At 46.3% G+C, this 16,172-nt stretch overlaps 1 protein-coding gene across 6 annotated transcripts in view; it reads right to left on the bottom strand.

Moving 5' to 3' along the window:
- Positions 1-868: 868 nt before the first annotated feature.
- The window catches only part of PRDM11 (PR/SET domain 11), a 94,080-nt gene continuing 78,776 nt past the window's right edge, over positions 869-16,172 (bottom strand). For 5 of the 6 annotated variants that reach the window (XM_072617971.1, XM_072617968.1, XM_072617970.1 and 2 more), the window contains 2 exons: positions 15,205-15,846; positions 869-11,813 (listed from right to left, as the gene is read on the bottom strand). In XM_072617971.1, coding sequence (XP_072474072.1) covers positions 9,649-11,813; positions 15,205-15,846 — 2,807 coding nt within the window. In that variant the 3' untranslated portion in view covers positions 869-9,648. The remainder of the gene's footprint in view (positions 11,814-15,204; positions 15,847-16,172) is intronic. The other variant, XM_072617972.1, reaches the window with a different exon arrangement.

Here is a 16,172-nt window from a genome sequence, read left to right on the forward strand (position 1 = left end):
CTATGACCAATATCTCTGCATCCAATTCTCCCAAATCTAAGATGAGAGTTGCTCTTATCTGGTTTGGCTTTTACCATGGAATTAACATCCAATAGTTCCTATCCTCTGGCCCCTGGCAGCTGCCGACTTTCCTTCTTGGAGAGATTATTTGGAATTTAGTGACATGAAGATGGAGGTCTCCCCATATTCTATCAAGTTTCTTGTTTCTACATTTATTGTGATGGCTGTCATTGCTTGGATCTGGGCCTGTACTTTTGTGAGAAGAGTCATCTCCATTGTGAGGAAGCTCCCTCCCCCAGCACAGACTGTAATCTGTTCAGCAATTTATGTTCAGAACTGCTCAAAGCTTGGAGGGTTAATTGACTTGTCCATACTCATACCTAGGTCTTATTGACCTGGAGGCTGCCTTCTCTTCATTAAGTCATTCTGCCTCTCCATATTAATATTATGTATGCTATATTATCAGTCAAAAATCATTCATTTCATGTCAACCTTGTCAGGCACTGTGCCAAGTGGCAAGAAAACAAAGAAAGGCAAAAATAGTTCCTGCTCTCAAGAACCTTACATTCTAAGAAAAAACCAGAATATCCAGGACCTTAGACAGCAGCTAGTTCAAAGCCTCCCTCCACCCATCCCAATCGGGCAAGTGTGCATCAATGGTCCTCAGCATCTCTCAAATCTCTGTCCTCCCTACATACATGATGATGACCTTAGCTCTGTACCCTTCATGCTCAGGTTAGTACATGGCACACAGTAGGTACTAAATACATGTTTATTGATACTAGTTCTGACAAATAATGGAGAATAATGGAGGGCCAGGGCTGGGAGGCTGGGGTGGGGAGAAAGGCAAGGATTTGAGGCCAGTAAGTGGATTTAAATGATTTTATTAACAACCATCTTACATTACAAGGATAATATGACAAGGGAAAGTCTCCGTGTACATACTATGATATACCAGCACAGCTCTATTTGTATCCAGTGTTCTAGGGCCCCTCACACAGGTACTATAAAGCAGAGTCTGTCAAATAATAACATTGAGAGGTTTGATTTTTCTTTCAGAAAGGTGATATTAACATATTAATACATATGTAATAATAGACCTCTATATACTCCCCCTTACCTCCCCCCCTTTTTATTTTAGCTTTCTTGGTGATTGAAATGAACTGTTCAGCAGCAAAGGGAGAGAGAGGGTGGAGAGAGAAAAGGGTGGAAAAAGCCCCAAACCGATCTCTTGGTTTTCCCAATGAGACAAAAGTGAAGGTCTGTAAAGAAGGGATGGAAGTGGGGAAACCTGCGTCTTCACTTTTTTTTTTTTTTAGCATTGTCCCTCCAGGGCCCCTCCATCTTCTCTTGAGGAGGGTCTGGGATTGCCTCCATGCCCTGAGGAGCTGAGGTACAGTGCATAAGGGATCCCTACCTACCCAGGGAATGCCCCATTTCCTGACAGCCCACTTGATTGGATTTCTATGGAGTGAGAGGCAGAGAACAAGCCAGGACTGTACGTATCTCAAGCTGGGCACTGAGGGGCTTTTTGAAGCCTGTTTGGCAGTTGTGGCCCAGCAGAGATCATGATAGATTGGGTGGTGGGGAGCACTGATACAGCTGGAAGTTGGCACACCAGAGGCAAGATCCCAGGACCCTGGATTGCAGTAGAAATGGGGATCTATTAGAAGATGAGGTACATCGGTAGAATGGTGGGAGTGGGGCAGGGCCAGGGTCAGAGGAGGCTGCTTCATCTCTCTGAGTCTGTTTCTTCATCTGTAAAATGAATTGGGGAGGAGGGTTGGACCAGAGGACCTGGCTCAGAGATTCTAGGAAGTGACCTAGTCTGAGAGATGGAGAGTGGAGTTGGCCAACGGGTCAGCCAGTCACCCATCTCTGGGGTAACCATCAGGTCTCTTCTGTGCCCTGCCTCCTCCACCCCTCCCTACTTTCTGCAGAAAGAAAACTATTTGGCTACACAGCATCTGATTCCCGTCAGGGCTAGATGAGCCCTTCGTCTACGGTACATACAAGATGGTACATACAAGCTGCTCTATTTACAGGGCTTCTGCTGCCTTCCTGGGAGCTGGGAATGGGCAGAAAGAGGCCCTGCTGGTGGGACCTCAGGCACTGGCCCTGAAATCGCAGAATCAGAACAGTGTAAAAGGACTAAATAAACCTGCCTGGGGTGGGATGGGTACTGAACCTCCTGAAAGAAGGAAGAGGAAGAGGATGGGGGAACAAAGTGCTGTCCTGAGCTGAAGTCAGGCTGTGCAAAGTTGATTGGGCTGAAGCCCTTGGTTCTGAACTTGTTAGTGTGTGTGTATGTGTGTGTGTGTGTGTGTGTGTGTGTGTGTGTGTGCTGACCCCATTCTAGCAGCAGGTGCCCACCCTGACCTCCTCAGGGTCACCCACTTCACAACTTCACCTGCAAGGATGCTGGTGAATTGATCGAGAGAGGCAGACCTGAGCTGCTGGGCTTCAGGGGCAGGGGCCAGAGAGGTCTCAGACATCCTGGCTAGGATAAGCTCACTGAGCTCCACTTGCTGGCCCCACTATAGTACCTGGTCTTACACACTACCTTGTGGTGTCCCACAGGTAGCAGGCACTGCTGGGTAGCAGCCACTCTGAAAATTCTTGGCCAAACTCCAATGGTCCTGGCCTGGGGTTAGAGGGAGGAGGAGATGCTACCACTCACCTCATAGGGAACACCCATATCCTTGTCCAAGACAAAAGACAGTTGGTTCCACTGGGTATGGGTGAGAGATGAGGTTATTAGGAGGAAGGCAGCAAGCTGCTCCCTCTCCCCCTACACCCCTTAGGGCCATCCCAACAACCTAGCATAGGATAAGAATGTCTCTTGGATTCCAAAGCTCCATAAGGAAAATGATTTCATTCCCCCCACCTCCTTCTGCCCCTCAGAAAGAGGTATCCGTGGGGCTGCCTCAGCTCTCAATAGACTCTATTTTTAAATCTATTCAAAACATAGAAATGTATAAATATATAGGATATTATTTATAGATATATATAGACATGATTTAATCTGTTCCTCTGCACGTATACATACTGCATATTTCCATATATACTCTCTTTATATATGTATATATATGTATGTATGTATGTATGCATCTCTATTATACACTGATATAACCCCTGCATCCATGCACACACTCTATGCGTCTCCAAGGGAGACTGGAATTGCATAGGTCTTAAGGGGGTGATACCATGTTAAAGACTTGGGAGGGGGGGCTCTATAAAAAGAGGCACGTACCATTTCCTCCTACACCTTTCTTTAGGCTAACCTGTAAAGATGAACTGGGTGCCCCCTTCTCTACCCAAGGAGAGCATACTGGCCAATGGGGCAAAGAAGCCCTCCCTCTGAAGTAAAGGACCTGGGTGATCTCACTGACAGGTTTCTTTCAGTCTGAGGATTCTGGAAGGTCAGAATCTCCAGAGCAGCCTCCAGGAGGCTGGAATATGGAACAGGGGCAGGTGGGGAGAGTAGCACTTGGATCTAATGGTTTCTCTAAGAAAGTCTGACCTCAGCTTAGGGCACTCTGGTTGAGTCGGTCACATCAGAGCTTGAGTCAGACAGAGTCCCTGAGCCTCCTGCCCAAAATACTCAAGGTTCAGTATATACAGGTAGGCTCAGTAGAAATGGTGAGGGGGGGGGGGCACAGGTTGAGTAATCAACTTAGTGCTTAGAGGAAAACGAGTGAAGACATTTTCCAAACTGAAAAGAAAGTATTCTAATTCAGATTCCCAAGTCAGAAACCTGTTGCACACTGGATAAGATGGGAAGAAAGAAAGAAAGAAAGAAAGAAAGAAAGAAAGAAAGAAAGAAAGAAAGAAAGAAAGAAAGAAAGAAAGAAAGAAAGAAAGAAAGAAGGAAGGAAGGAAGGAAGGAAGGAAGGAAGGAAGGAAGGAAGGAAGGAAGGAAGGAAGGAAGGAAGGAAGGAAGGAAGGAAGGAAGAAAAAGAAAGAAAAAAGAAAGAAAGAAGGGAAGAAGGAAAGAAAGAAAGGAGGAAAGAAAGAAGGAAGGAAGGAAGAGAGAAAGGAAGAAAGAGAGAAAAGAAAGACAGCTGGATATTCCTAGTCCAAAGCTGGAGGTTAGGTGTAGAATGCGAAGAACAGGAAGAGAGAAGATGGAATCAAGAAAGACATTGAAGGGGTAAGAAGGCAAGGAATAGAAAAGAGAAAATGGAGAAAAAGAAAGGCAAGTGACCCAGGTTTCCATCTGGCATTGCCCCTGCTCTTAAAGCCACTTCTCAGGGCAAAGGAACATAGTTACATGCCTTCTGACATCTTCTCCCATTTCAATGGAATTTGGCCTCCCATGTCGCTCCCTCAGGCCACCAGGGAAAGGATGGGAGATCTTACCCTTGTCCTCCCTCATTAGCCTTTCCCATGGAGGAAAACTTAAATGCCTTCAACTCCTCCATCCCATTTCCTGCCCTAACGTCATCCCTATGTCCTTCCTTTGGGTACACTTGAAAAAAACACACAAACACATAACAAAACTGAAATAAAAAGTCCCTTTCCAGAAAACAAAGAAATTGGCACCAACTGCTAGGCAGGGACACTGGTGAAATGTGACACAGAAACACATGGCAAGGATCCAAGTCATAGATGTACAACCCTGAATATTATTAGTGGAATGGCGCTCCTTCCCAACACCTTGGAGGCAACGGAAGAGGGAGGGGCCCATACCTAAAAAAGAATGAGATTATAAGGGTGTGAGATCATGAGATTTTGGGCTAGAAAGGACCTTGCATAATAGAACACGGAATTCAGAACTAGGAAGAGCCTCAGAATACAGAGCAAGGAATGTCAAGCTGGAAGTGAGCTCAGAACACAGAATGTTGGATTTGGAAGCACCTTAGAACATATAGAGGTTAACAGAATTACATCTTGCATTAAAAGGCTTAATATGACAAGAGAAAAGTCTACCAACATACTATGAAAAGAATGAACATAGTACCCAGAATGTCAAAGCTGGAAAGGATTTCACTCAGAAAATAGAACATAAAATGTTAGAATGTGATGGCCCTTCAGAACACAGGATGTCAGAATTGGAAGGGAACTCAGAACTCAGAGGTAGAAGGAGTTTTAAAACATCGAACATTAAAATGCAGAGACTTTAGCACATATGCTGTCTGAGCTATAATGGACCTTAGAACCTAGAAAATAGAATGTCTGAACTGGAAGGAATCTTAGAACATAGAATCTCTGAGGTAGAAGGGATCTTAGAACATTAGAACTAAAAAGAACTTTAGAACATAAATTATCTGAGCTATAATGGACCTTTGACCCTGGAAAACAGAATGTCTGAGCTGCAAGGAAATGTGGAACATAGAATATCTGAGGTAGAAGGGATCTTAGTAAAATGAACTTTAGAACAGGCTGTCTGAGCCATGATGGACCTTAGAACCTAGAAAACAGAATGTCTGAGCTGGAAGGAATCTTAGAACATAGGCTGTTAACATTGAAAGTGACCTTAGAACCTAGAATGTCAGAGCTAGAAGAGACCTGAGAACACAGAAAATTTGATCTTCAGCAATCACCTAGTCCAATTCCATCCTTTTTCAGATGAAGAAACTGAAGCCCAGAGAAGTGGTGATGTGGTTTTCCCAACATCCTACAGGCCCTTCCATCTTGAAACTCTCTGGCCTTGTGTAAGTGGAAGAGCTGTTATGAACAAGCCAACCCAATCTAGAACATCAGCGGTTGTGACTGGGTCTATTCAGGAATTGGGGGTCATTCAGAGAAGTCATCTCTCAAGTGCTTAGTCTAAAGACCCCACCACATTGTTCTCTCACCACATATGAAAAGGCAACAATGGACCCCGAGTTGAAAAGCACACAGCATCTCAGTCACAGGGGCTTCTCTCCTTGTCATGGTTTTATTGTACCCACTTAATCTGTTTCCAGATTAAACCAGTGTCCTGACCTTACCCAAGCACAAGAGACTAAATTTTCCTCAGTTACCCCATGGCCAGTGCCCAGAGGGAGAGACGTCAGTCCTGATCAGGTAGAGATACAAGCACTGAATACACAGTTCACAATCCTCACTTGGGAACCAAGGCCTGGGCAAAAGGCCCTGCTCTAGACTAAAGCAACAGTAACAGGGGGGCCTGGGACCTCAAGAGAACAGGAGATCATCAGTGGTGTCCCAAAGAGAAGGAAGTCTGAGGATCAGCTTAAGGGAATGAGAAATATGGTATCCTGGGAAGTTCACCTGAGAGTGCCATCCACCAAAAGATCCCTTTCAAGGAGGCTGAAGGGGGAGAGATAGCTTGGGAGCATTGAACATAAGAATTCACAGGTTAGATCTGTTGTGGAGGAGGTTTAGATCACTTGTGACTAAATGGCATGTGAGAGAAAGCCTAACACTAAGAGACGAGATCACCCAGGATGCTGCCCTGGGCCTTCTACCTGGGGCAGCACCCTGCTCAGGGGCCCATGATTCCCTGGAAGCTTTGCCTGGAACAGCCAGAAGCTTCTGCTTCTTCAGCCCCTCCTCCCCCTGCACATTCTACTACATCCTAGGCCTGGCTGAGACTGCAAAGGTCAACCTGACCTTAGAAGACAAGTCTGGAGAGACTACGGTCCCTTCCTAGTGTATTCTTCCAGAGGCTGGAAGGCCATTGAGGGAGGACTTTAGGACGGAAAGCTGACCAAAGACTCTGGGAACACATCTGTGTCTACCCTTCCAGGACTGGAGACCAGAGCTAAGCCCCAGGGTTAAGGCCAGCACATGGGACCTCCCCTCCTGATTCTATGTTGAGTGGTTTACACATGAGTAAAAGGATATATATACCCTGTAGGAAGGGCTAGAGAAAGGTGCATGGGGCCAGTTGGCCTTGAGTCCCTTGCTTTAGGGCCACCTTGGCACTGATCTTATTGAAGTCTAGCCCTGCCCTTACACATCTCTCCCTGTCCTGTCCAGCTTTCCCAAGCTGCTTCAATGGAAATCTTACTGATAGATATGCTTGTGGATCTGAGTGTGGTCCAGGTAGGGAAGCAAAGGGGAAAGAGGAGGCTCTAGTCTGGTGCTTTCCAGTAGTCCCCTACTTGGGTAAAGACTAGAACTTGGAAAGACCTTTGAGGATGTGGACTCCAACACAACACCCCTACTGCACAGAGAACAAGGCCAGTCATGAGGGCCTCACTCAAGGTCACAAGGGCCAGAATTTGAACCTGGGTCTCCTGGTTCTAAATTTAGAGCTCTTTCCATGACATCACCACTGCCTGCCATCACCATGCCTACGTGATGAATGCAGGGGAGTCAGGGGTCAGTGCGAAGCCAGGTCAGTGGGTCTGCTCTTTGGGGGTAAGGCAGGAAGTGCTTGGGTCCTTAGGTACGAGTCCTGCTCCCCTCCCTCCTAGATCAGGATGGCGGAGGGTGCCAGAGTAGGGAGAGCCAGGCAGAGTTGCTTATTTCATTGTAGAAGGCAGCTTATGGAGCCTGGCGGTGAAACAAGGAAGTGGGAGAGGCTGGACTTTGACAACATGCTACATCACCGTGGAAAACAAACAAACAAGGAAGTTCCAAAAATAATATATATATAATATAATATATACTATATTTATAGAATGAAAAGCTATCGCCTAGCAGCAATGGTTCTCGAGTTCTCTTAGCACCAAGACCAAGGGGAGGAGGGACGGGGGTGGAAGTCCAGGGAAGGGAGGCTGTGAAAGGCTCAGTGTTGATGACATCCACACTACAGGTTCCAGATGGCTGGCTTCCGGGAAGGGACCAGGTCCTCTGAGACAGGAGAAAGCGAAGGAGGAAGCCTTCCCAGGCCTGGCACTCCTCGCCAAGCCAGGACGAGGATGCTGGCCACCCAACCGCGCTGTTCTCCATCCGACCCGTTCCGCTGCCTAGGATGAGGTGTGGGAAAGTGAATGGTTCCCACCCCCACCCAGCAAAATGGACTTGCATCCATAGTATAGGAATTGAATTTTGATTTAAATACATATATATGTCATCCTTATAAATAATAAGTACAAAAGTTTATCAGCCCACACAATGATTTTTGACTCCCTTAGGAGGTACAGTGGTAGGAAGTGAATGAAACAGCCCGAATTTAGACTTCCTTGGTCTAAACTGGTACTTGTCTTAGAGGGCAGGTGAGTGGCTATTTCTAAAGCTTATGACATTTTCATTTGTCAGTGTGTCTGGGGTGTGTGTGTGTGTGTGTGTGTGTGTGTGTGTGCACGCGTGCGTGTATGACTATGCATTTTGTATGCATTCAGGTATGCTTTGCTTGGACCCACGTCTAAGCATGTAAGCATATATGGGACCATGTGCATGGTTGTGTGTCTGGGTATGTGCATTGTGAAAGTGCATTTGTGTGACCATGTGTGCAACCATAGAAGTGTGGCTGTGTGTAGGCTAATTCACTGAGAGGCCTGTCCCACTTTTGCTTTTTTTTCATTCTCTTTAGGACATTTTTACTCTTCAGAGAAGAAAGATTTCACAGGGATAGACAAAACATCCAACTTCCTGCTGACTGTGGACTGACTGTATGATCACAAGAGAAGGAGTGAACCTCTGGGACTAACCCAGGACTCATCTTGTATTGATAGCGCCTGCTATTGCCTAAGAGCAGGTATTCTGTGAGTCTATTACAAAACAATAATACCAACACCTCCCTCCAACACAACAATCTATGCCTAGAGAATATAAATAATTAGAATCTCTTTTTGTGACTGCCATTTTCTAATTTTCAGCCCCCTAGCTTTGCCTCATTTTGGGTCTGGACTCGGAGGCCCAAAACTGAAAGAAGTGTTACTGTTTTATCCCCTAGAACATCACAACAGAAAGGCAAAAGGTTCACCCTCTCTTCCACTTGGTTCAAAACTCATCATCTATTGCCACTGGTAGACCTTGTACCGAGGGGTCCCAAGGTAGAGACCAGGGAAAGAGCAAGGGGAGATGACCCACTTGATCTTCCTCCTCCTCCCATCAGCAGGAACTGGGGAGGAGGGGATGGATGAAAGATGCCATGATTTGGCTGACACTTTTGCTTCTAAGACGGTGAGAAAAATAAAATCAGGAAGTGGATCCCCAAATTGGAGGAAGAGGAAAGGAGAAAACACTCCATTTCACAAACTGCCATCAGAAATAAGGAGCCCTACTCCAACTGGGCCAGAACCAGTGAACAAAGCCACCTTCCCCCAAAACAAACATAGACACAAATAAACAACAACCCCTCTGACCAACCAGAGGAACCCAAAACGAACAAACAAACACGCACAAAAAAATACCAAAAACCCAAACAAGAAAACATACATGAGGTGAGCTACCAGAGAGGTGGTTGACAGAGACCTGTCATTTTAGCTTATACTGTTGGTTGATTGTTAGACTGGAACCCCAGTGGCCCCCAGCATGGGCCATGATGAGTAAGAGTGAATTGCCATGGGTATTGCAGCTGCCAAGTGTTGTAGGTAAGAGGAAAGTGTTCGACATCATCCCATTCTGAAAACTCTAAGTAGCTTCAGTCAGATGCACATCCCCTTAATTTTTTTAAAATTTTCAGTGTGGGTTTATATATATATATATAATATATATATTTATATAATATATCAAAGCTTAGGAGTATAGATATTTTTCTTTAAAAAAACTATTCAACAGCTTGGTAAAATCTGAGGCAATGACTTCCTAAAGATCCGAGTAAAATTCTGACCCATGGTCCATGCTTGGAAGCATTGGCTTCTGGTCCAGGGCAGACATCCTACTGAGGACTTCAGCAGACAGTGTGTAACTATTGCCAGACTTCTCCTCGAACCAGCTATCCAGTGCCCTCTTGGCATCAAAATTGGCAATGGGGGGTCCATTTACTGCAATTGTCAAAAGGTCACTGAGCTGTTCCAAGGTCAGGCGGGAGCGGTTGTTTTTACGCACTCGCTGGAGGGCGACCCGGCCTTTCTCACAGCAGGCTGTAGAGGTGGGGAGGACTTTAAGGATCTGGATGATTTTATTCAATAGGGGAAATCTTTGTTTATACTTGCAGATGTGGCTGATCAGGTCTTTAAAACCATTTTTGGTGTAGTAGTCAGCCTTGAGTTCCCTCCACTCCATCAACAAGCTTCCCCTAGGGTCCATTCCTTCTCGGCAGATCTCCCTGGAGAACGATGGGATGGCTTCCAGATGATCAAAGATTTGGACCATGTCCTCTTTGCCATAACTCATGAGCTCCTCGGTGCTCCTGGGCCAGGCTGTCAGGTCAAACACCTGGCAGGCTTTTACAAAGGTCCGGCTACGGGAATCAAACCTCTGGGCCAAGATCACCTGGGTCTTCTGGCAGATCTTCTCCCGGATGGACTGGAATTTGGCCTCAGCCACCCGCAGGTTCTTCACAGCAACACCATTGAAGCTCTCTCGGAAATTCTCCTCAAACTCTTGCAGATACTCCCCAGGAGAGTCGGCCAGCCGACTGATCTCCTGGATGGCCTCCTCGATCTTGTCGTCTACCTGGGACACGAGGAGGTATTCGCCCTGGAAGATGTAGGCCAGGCGGGAAAGCACAGCAATCACATCTAGTAAGAAGTAAATCAGCTTGATTGACTGGTAGTCCATGAGGAACTGGAGCAAGGCCAGAGCAATGGCGGAGGCATCGGCACGTTGCGTCTGTCCGCTGACATCCTTGAGGTGGGCAACCACTTCCAGGTAGTCCTTGATTAGTGCATTGAGAACATTTTGCTCCCCGATGATCCACCTCACGGCCCGGATATCTCCCAGGAACTCTGTCTCCTCACACAGGGTAGAGGCCGTTAGACGGAGCTCACACATCAGGCGGGGTGAATAGCGGTAGAAGCTCAACAGCTGTTTCAGGTTATTCTCAAGTTCCTCCAGGCAAGGAAGTTCCTTTCCACTGATAGCGTCCAAGATTTCCAGGTGGGGCCGGTGAACCATGAATGGCAAACAGAGCAGCCAGGGCAGAGTCTTCCTGATTGTCATAAACATGCTGGCACGCAAACTGGCTGTGATGTTGGCCCCATCCACACCCAAGCCAATGGTTGGCTTCTCATCCTGCAGCCTGATCCCCAAGGAAGAAAAGGCCCGATCTAATGCTTGGAGATAACTATCTGTGGTCGAGAACCCCAGCTCCTGTAAGGACAGGAATTCTGTAGCAGGGGGTCCATCAGTACTTGTGTACTGGACATAGACTGCCACAGTGTCTGCCAAGACGTCATCACTCTGCCCATCCAGGATGATGCTGAGGAATGGCGACTGACGGATTCGCTCCACCAAGTCTTCCCGCAGAGCCCTGGCGATGTGGTGAATCAGAATTTGGCAGTCTCCTTCATTCATATATTGGTCCACCACTTTGAGCTCACACTTCCTCAGCAATTCTGCCAAGGGCCGGAAGTCAAAGTAAGGCCTGCCCTCCAGGGCCAGGTGATAGGCAGTATTGAACAGCAGAGTCATGTTCCGGCACATCTCCTCTGTCTTTTCAGGGTGCATCCGGAGCTTATAGAGCTGCAGGCATTTCTTATGAAGGTTGCTTTGGCTATGGAGCTTGATGGTGTGGATCTTGAACTGTTTGGAGCCGATGATAAAGGCTGAGGTCCGTGAAGACTGCACCGTGTATTGGCGGCACACGTGGCACCACATCTCGTTGAGCGTGGGTGAGTACCGTAGGAACCAGAACTTCTTCAGCCATTCCTGCTTGAAGCGCCGGATCCGGCGTCCCGTGGCAGAGGACATCTTTGAGGGCTCATCCGTTGCTGTGATCATCTCATTGGAGACAGACTCATCAGCCGAGTCTACCTCCTGGTCATCGTCCTCCAGCATGGTTGGGACAGAGACCACACTCTCCGAGGCTGAAAGAGAAATGGAAAGGGAAGTTTATGCCCCGTTGGAAAGGATATGGGATCTTCCAAAGCTGATGTCTTCTTGCCTTCTTAGTCATTGCTAAGGGATTTAATTTAATTTTAAAATTATTTTTATTTATTTTGTGAAATATTTCCAAATTACATTGTTTTAAAATGTTTAAATTTTAATCTTTGGAAATTTTGAGCTCCAAATTCTCCCCCAACTCTCCCCCAGAAACTAAGGCAAGCAGCACGATATCGATTATACGTGTCAAATCATGCAAACATATTTCCATATGTAAGTATGTCAGTAAGGGATCTGATTTATCAATAACACTAGTGACCCATGTTGATGTCTACCTTCCAGGGCATACCTATAAATACCATCCTGGCTAGCCCCCACTGTCCAGCATGTTCCTGAACTGCCTCCCCTAACCCAGAGTCAGGGCATGCTCTTGAAATGCAAATAAACTTCCAGTATTCTGGCTCTAGTTACTAATAGAATTTCCTAGGCAGTGAGACTTAAGCCCCTTACCCTCTCTAGGCCTCAACTCCTTCACCTGCAAACTGGGGGTGAAAAAGATGTGTACCACTCACCTCTCAGAATTGCTGTAAAGAAAAGGCTTAGGAATTTGTAAAGCACTAGGTTTTGGAGTATTACCAAGAGTTGCAGTTTCTGCAGATCACAAGCCCTCCCTGCCTCGGGGAACACTCTTCTGCCTATTACATTGGCAAGTGACTGTAACAAGCAAATCTATTACCCAGCGGCCAGCCTGGAGATGAACCTGTATATGATCAGCAGGTCTGGTCCTCAGAGGACAGACATACATCATCAGCTTGGAAGACTTTGTCAGAGCTAAATCTGACTGTTTTCGCCTTTGACAGCCCAGGTTCACTTCTCTAATGTGAAGAGATGTTGAGGTGGGATTGAGAGAAGGAACACACTGTTACGATAACAGCCAACATTACATTCTATATGTATTTAGGCTGGGGGATTCAGCAAGATGAACTGGATGCCAATGCACAGAATTGGAGAAGGCACTCATGAGATGAAGCAATGACTTTTGGGTGATCTGGGTCACTGTTACCCACCATTTCTATAGCCAACAGACAGCTAACAGTTGGAGATAGTTCGTCATATAAGGGCACAAAATTTTTAGCTAATGTCCCATCCCTGCCCATCATTCCATCATCCTCCTTCCTACATGTGACCTTATATTTCTTTTTAAATATCTTGATAGCATGGTATATGGATCAATCTTTAGCTTTAGAACCAGAAGAGCTGGGTTGAAGGCTGCCTCTGATATGTATTGGCTGTGTGACTCAGATAACTCATGGAACCTCTCATTGCCATCGGTAATTCTATATGATTAATAAATAATAAAGTAATATCAGTTAATGAAACGCAGAATGCATATCAATCTGCATTGATAAAGGAAGTTTCTGAATTGGGATTTCCCTACATTTATGACATCACAGGTCCAATCGAAAATCAACATTTTGTATATACTGTACATATATGTGTATACATTGTCTCCCCAAATAGATGGGAGCTTCCAGAAAGTAAGGCCTAGTCTGTTTCTTCTCTTTATCCCCAATACCTAGCACACAGTAGACACTTGGTGAATACTTGCTGACTGACTGACTGATTACCCTGTTGGGTAGGAAAATTAGTCCCTGATGGCTTCACTTGCATGGCCAACCAGGCCTAACAGATGAAGGTGGTCAAGAGGAGGAGGCAGGTCCATGGAATCAAATATGGCTACCAGGGGCTTTGCAACTTATCACCCACGGACAGTCTGATCCTGTGGTCACTTTAACCCTAGATGGAAAGATGGGAGAATGGTAGAAGTTTGGAAGATGAGGGGAAATTAGAGGGCAAGGTTCAGACAGTTTCCTTGAGAGAAGCATTGTCAGGCTACACTCCCAGCTTAAATGACTCCGTCTCAATCTCTGAGATTTTGAGAAGGCTTCACAAATGCATAAATCATAAACATAGCTTCTGAAGACGGAATAAATACGTCTCATATATCTACACACCTCTATTCTATCTGTAGAGGCAGATGTATATGTATGTACATGTACACACATATGTATCAACATGTCCATGTGTATGTGATTTAAAAATACACATTTATTTCTATCTTCTAGATTTTTGTCAATTTCAGTTTTAAATGTTCGTTTTGTCAGAGATATTTATTTGAAAAGTTTTTTAATTCATTCTATATCTTTCTGATGTCAACACTGATTTTAACTATGCAAAATCTTTTTCATTTTAAGTAATTAAGTCTACTGATCTTAGCATTTGTGATCTCTCCTATACTGTTTCTAGTTACACGTTTTTCCTCCATCTCTAGTCATGAGAGATTCAACCTTCCCCCATTCTCAGTTTGTCAGACAGACAGATGTCACGTATAAATTCACAGTAGTTTTTTTTTGTCCAGGTTTCAAGGATTTTTTTTTCAGTCAATAGACTCTCAGTAGTCTTTTGGCAGAGATCAGGGATTTTTTTTTCATTCAATAATATTAAGAGGATAGCTACTATCAGGGAGCTAATGTTAGAAAAGGGTCCTCATGTATGTCAAAGGCTGGGAACCATAGGACTAGATTGGATGTTCTGTTATTATTAATAAATAGCATTTATATAGCACTTCATCATTTGCAAAATGCTGAACAAATATCATCTCATTTTATCCTCACAACAAGACTGAGAGACAGGGGCTATCATTATCCCCATTTTACAGATGAGGAAACTGAGGCACTTGCCCAGGGTCACGCAGCTAGTAAGTGTCTGACACTGGATTTAAACTCATGAAGATGTGTTCCTTGATTCCAAGTCCAGTGCTCTATCCTCTACAGTGCCCTCTAGTTGGGCAAGGACTACTCCTTGCTTGTATTTCCTCCTGCACATAGCAGCACTTCATATTGGATGAATTGATGTCGGTTGAGGTAGAAGAGACAAGGCACCATGTCTCTCCACTCTCTGAATACTACCCCACTCCTCCCGGTTTTAGCCCCCACTCCAAGCTTGGGCACAATCAAATTGGAAAGAGACTGGCCAGACCCAGAGGCCAGGCACTGGCACACCCTCCAATGGGTTCCACCACGAAGAGGTCAAGAACACAGCACACACCCCCTTCCTGTGGTGGAACTTGCTTTATTGACAAGGGGTGGGGGTACAATGGAAAGTCCTGGAGCAGCCCATCCAGTGGAACGTAAGGCAGGCCTATGTGACCCTCCCCATCCCGAGGTCATGGATGCCCTCTGCCCAAGGTCCACCCTGGCTCTGGACGCACCACATCTCCCCCTGGAAGGTTCAAGTAGTGGCATTTCTGGCCACCCTCTGCACTGCCTACTGTGTGCTCCTCCCTCTAGCATCATCTCAACCAGGCCAACTCACCTGTGGGGTCTGAAAACTCGGGGAGCTCCGGTACCTGGGGTGGCAGCAGAGGGGGCTCAGGCAGCTTTCCGGACTTGAGCATGTCCAGTTCTGCCTGTAGCTCTCGTATCTTCTTTTTGAGGCGGATACAGTTAGGGCAGAAGGACGTGGTGGGGAGCTCATGAGGGTCAGATGCGAGGGAGGCCTCAGCTGGGCTGTCAGCCTTGAATGATGAAGGCTCTTCCTCCTCATCCTCCAGTAAGCCTGAGTCTTTGGAGGGACCATAGGAAGCCCCTTGGGGTGCCTTCCACTCCTTCTCCCCCTGGTTCCTGGAGAGGTCTTGGGGTCCGTGGGGTACAGCCATCCCACACTGATCATACGCATCTTCTGCGTGGAACTTGGGAGCTTTCCTGAGGACAAGGGGGGTGCCTGGGGCCAGAGGGTGCTCCTCTATCTTGGAAGTCTCCAGTGAAGCCTCCAAAACGTCCTTGAAGATGAGGTCAATCTTTTTCTTCTTGGGCGGAGGGTGGGCATCCACCTCATCAAAGCCACGCTTGTAGGCGCTCTTGCCATGCCTCAAGACCGTGAGCTGAAGAGGACCTCGAAGGTCCTCCTGATGATCCAGGGCCTTCTCAGGTTTCTCTCGCTGCAGCTTTTTATCTCCTAGGAAGGGAAAACCAGGGTGTGAGGAGGTGGGGAGAAAAGATCAAATTGGAAACACCAAGCTAGATCAGTACAGCTATCCTTTGGCCACCCATGGCTGCTGCTGGCTTCCAGATCCTACTCAAAATGGCAGGTGAGTCACCCAGAGGATGATGAATGGAGGGCCCTAGAAGCAGGTCTGAAGATGGAGTATTATGGGCAAAGTAGGGTGCTGTAATGGAAAGAACCCCAGAACTGGAGTCTGCAGACATGGGTGCGAATCTTAGCTCTTCTACTTACTACCCACTGGATCACAGGGAACGATGATGATGATGATGATGATAATT

Source organism: Notamacropus eugenii, chromosome 6 (genome assembly GCF_028372415.1).
Source record: "Notamacropus eugenii isolate mMacEug1 chromosome 6, mMacEug1.pri_v2, whole genome shotgun sequence".
NCBI lineage: Eukaryota > Metazoa > Chordata > Mammalia > Diprotodontia > Macropodidae > Notamacropus > Notamacropus eugenii.